The sequence below is a fragment of the Fukomys damarensis genome, unplaced genomic scaffold, assembly GCF_012274545.1.
Source record: "Fukomys damarensis isolate Sample0158 unplaced genomic scaffold, DMR_v1.0_HiC HiC_scaffold_20, whole genome shotgun sequence".
Classification (NCBI taxonomy): domain Eukaryota; kingdom Metazoa; phylum Chordata; class Mammalia; order Rodentia; family Bathyergidae; genus Fukomys; species Fukomys damarensis.
In genome coordinates this window covers 38,996,260-38,999,774 of record NW_022900932.1, presented here as the reverse complement: position 1 = coordinate 38,999,774, position 3,515 = coordinate 38,996,260, and the positions used below count along the sequence as shown (strand labels likewise).

Genomic DNA, 3,515 nt, shown 5'->3' with positions numbered 1-3,515 from the left:
GGAGGATGGACTCGGGGAAGAAGAACAGGCCGCGTAAGTCCTGACGGGAGGAAAGCACCGGCGCAAAGCAGGCGCAGCGCGCGGGGACGGGAACAGCCCGGGCAGGCATCACAGCGGGTGCACCCCAGCGCCGCGGTAGTGGGACTGCGCTAGGGGGGCTTAGGCCTGAGTCTTTCTTCAGGCCGCCAAGCGCTGACTACTATTGGCTGAGCCTGCCCGGTGGTCACAGAATGGGTCCGTTGGGCAAGGAGCTTGAGCAGATCCTTAAGGCGATCTTAACCCGCCCTTTTAATTGTTCGCTGGGAAAATGCACTTGTATGAGCATCTGATTAAGTCCAGGAGTGGGGGGTAGAGTGGGCGGCACAACCGAGGCTAACTTCTCCCTTCTCGGAGCGCATCTCTTCTGAGGCTGCAGCTCAGGCGACCAGCTCGACCTTTGAATCACAGCGTAACCGCCAGTGTTGTGGGTCTATTGGCGAGCTCGAGTCTGGAGGCGTGGAGTTTGACAACCCCCAAATCACAGCCTTTTAAACGCTGTTTCTTCGCAGCCAATGAGAAAGCCTGCTAGGGCGGACACACCCACTGATACCATGTGGGCCGGAACTATGTGGGCCAATGAAGATTGGAGGTTAATTTTTTTCGGGGGAGGGGTAAAGTTAAGTACAATTCTACAGAGCAGAAAGCCAAAGTGCGTTATTTCACAATTTAAAGCTCGTGTGTGTGTGTGTGTATATATATATATAGTGGTAGTTTGTAAAGAATACCTTCCTTGCCTGACTTTCTGGGATGTAAATTTGCACGTCGAATTCACAGCTTTTTTCTTGTCTACACTGAACCACATTCAACTGGTTACTTCTTTGTGTTTTTAATGAAGCTTATAAATGGCAAAAAGCAAAGTAAGTAGAAAGTGTGTTAATAAATGATTGCATTCATGCACATTTTCCATAAATCATTACATTGTTGTGGGGAAATTGTTAAATGGTTTTGGATTTCTCTAAAAGTTTGATATTTGGCATACAGCATATCGGGCTCGCTTTTTGCTGTTTGTCTACTTTTTAAAATCTCTTTTTCACTCTTAGCTTTTCTACATTGAATTAAAATTTCTAAGGCCCAGGAAAGCCCTTTGACATGACTGAGTGAATCCAATGCTTGTTGTATTTTGTAAGTATGAAATGTTAAGGCTGAAAGTTAAGGTTTTGTGTGGCGATTTGGAACCACACAGATTTTGGCTATGGTTGTAAGAAAGGCATGTAATATTTGTATTTTTTGTACATTTTTTTATTAGAAAATGAACTTCTTTATGGACTTGATGTTAATTACTTATGATTTATTTACTTTACTTCTTCTGAAACATTTTAGTTATTTCTGTGATTTACACTGACACTGTACCAGAGCTCAGAATGTTGAGTTTTTGTTTAATATGGCCAACTTGAATGATCTGTGTTCAGTCGAGGATATGACACCTTAAATCATTTTTGAAGAACTGAAAATATAACCTTTAACAATAACTTGAAAACAAACAAAAACTACCCTGAGCCTTAACTTGTGCTTGCAAACCCATAGGAATTCTTATTCTTATTATTAATTTTTTTGTTTGCTTTTATTATTATTATTCTTTTTTTTTTTTTTCTTTTTTTGGTACCAGGGATCGAACTCAGGACCTTGCACTTGCGAGGCAGGCACATTACCACTGAGCTAAATCCCTGGCCCATCACCATCATCATCATCAGCAGCAGCAGCAGCATTATTTTGTGGTACTGTTGTCAAACCCAGGGCTTTTGCATTAAGCAACAGCCCCAGCCCTTTTAATTTTTAATTTTTTTTAATTTTGAGGATTTCTCTGAGTTGCCAGGTTGCCCAAAGTGCTATTCTCCTGCCTTGACCTTCCAGAATGGTGGGATTAAAGGTGCACCACCATGCCTAATAAGAATTTTTTTTAAAATACAAGAAAATAAAACTATCTTCCTATGTGTTTTATGTCAGTAAAGTGGTTTGTATTTGTAATAAAAATGAAAATCTTAATTCTTCTAAGTGACTAATTCTTTTAAGTGACTTTAATTCTTTTAAGTTTCATCATCATTTTTAGTCGTCTTACAATTTTTTGCCTCAGATTTGAACACATATTTTTGAAATAAATTTTACATGTCCTGAGGAGTCATCTCTGCACATTTTACTATCAAACATTCTTAGTTAAAACTGGATTTAAGAGGGTCTGGGATTTAGCTCATTGGTGCCACCACCTGCCTTGCAAGCTCAAAGTCCCGAGTCAATCTCTGGTACCAAAGAAAAGGGGATTTAGTATTTTTGTAACTTGCCTATTAACGTTTTCATATCTTTTTTATAAAAAATACTGTTCAATCAGTTGATATTTAGGTACACTTAAGAGGAATCTTAGAGTTAAGCATGTCTGTTTTCCCTTTTTTTGAGACAGGTCTCATTGTGTAGTTCAGCCTCACCTTGAACTCAGCCCAGGCTGGCCTAGAACTCTGGCAATCCCCTGCATCAACCTGAGTGCTGGGATTATAGACATAGACCTCCACACCTGGCTTCTGCTTTTTAATGACTGATTATTTTATATGAGCAATTATTTCAGAGTATTTGGGTCCTTTAAATATGGACGTTTAGAATATGTTCATGGTGAAACATCAAACTGGATAATTCACTCCTACTTACCAGTTTATGACAAGAGACACATACCTCTGCCCAAACTGGATGTGTTGTAGGACAGCCAGTGATACCACTTTTAAAGCCACCTAGAATGCATATTTGGACAGTTGTGTATCTATTTGTAATACATTGAGTAGAGTGCAATGCTATTAAAATACTTTGTATTTGGAAACAGTGGATAGAATAAAGTAAGCAGTTCAGTACTTTTAGATTTTTTTGTTTTGTTTTGTTTTAATGCTAACCTGAACTCTCAGGGCAAGCACTATTCACTATCCTGCAGTCTGATCATCAGATTAGGGCCAGGCATGGTGGCACATGCCTAAAGCCCCAGCGCTTAGGAGAATTAGGCAGGAGGATCAGAGTTTAAAGTTGATGGTGTATGTAGCTCAGTGGTAGAGCATGTGTGTAGCATTTGCAAGGCCTTGAGTTTGATCCCCATCATGAAAAACAAAATCAGATCAGTTGAATGCTGATCTTGAAAATCTAAGAAAGGAAAATATTTTCCATTTAAAGTGCCATCACCTACTCTACTCATCCTTGGAAGAGTTTTCCAAAACAAACTGCTACACAAGGCTTATTTACTTTGCCACCCTTTGCTACTTAGCAGTGAGATGATCTCATTTAAGTTATTAGCTCTCATCTTGAAATGCTTTAGTTGGGTTAGGTGACATACAAATGTTATTTTTCTTTGTTTGTTTGTTTGTTCCTTCATAATTTTATATTTCAAGCCAGACATGGTGCACATGAGAGGCTAAGGCAGAAGGATCACCCAGAGTTCGAGCCCAGCTTGGGCTACATAGTGAATTCAACTCCAGCCTGATATATGTATGTATGTATATATATATTTT

At 39.6% G+C, this 3,515-nt stretch overlaps 2 protein-coding genes across 3 annotated transcripts in view; both read left to right on the top strand.

Annotated features, from left to right (window-relative positions):
• The window catches only part of LOC104867713 (pantothenate kinase 1-like), a 1,381-nt gene extending 850 nt beyond the window's left edge, over positions 1 to 531 (top strand). The window contains exon 2 of the mRNA XM_019208668.2: positions 335 to 531. Coding sequence (XP_019064213.1) covers positions 335 to 531 — 197 coding nt within the window. The remainder of the gene's footprint in view (positions 1 to 334) is intronic.
• Positions 532 to 683: 152 nt separating this feature from the next.
• The window catches only part of Pank1 (pantothenate kinase 1), a 60,372-nt gene continuing 57,540 nt past the window's right edge, over positions 684 to 3,515 (top strand). For both annotated transcript variants that reach the window (XM_010632121.2, XM_010632120.2), the window contains exon 1: positions 684 to 896. In XM_010632121.2, coding sequence (XP_010630423.1) covers positions 869 to 896 — 28 coding nt within the window. In that variant the 5' untranslated portion in view covers positions 684 to 868. The remainder of the gene's footprint in view (positions 897 to 3,515) is intronic.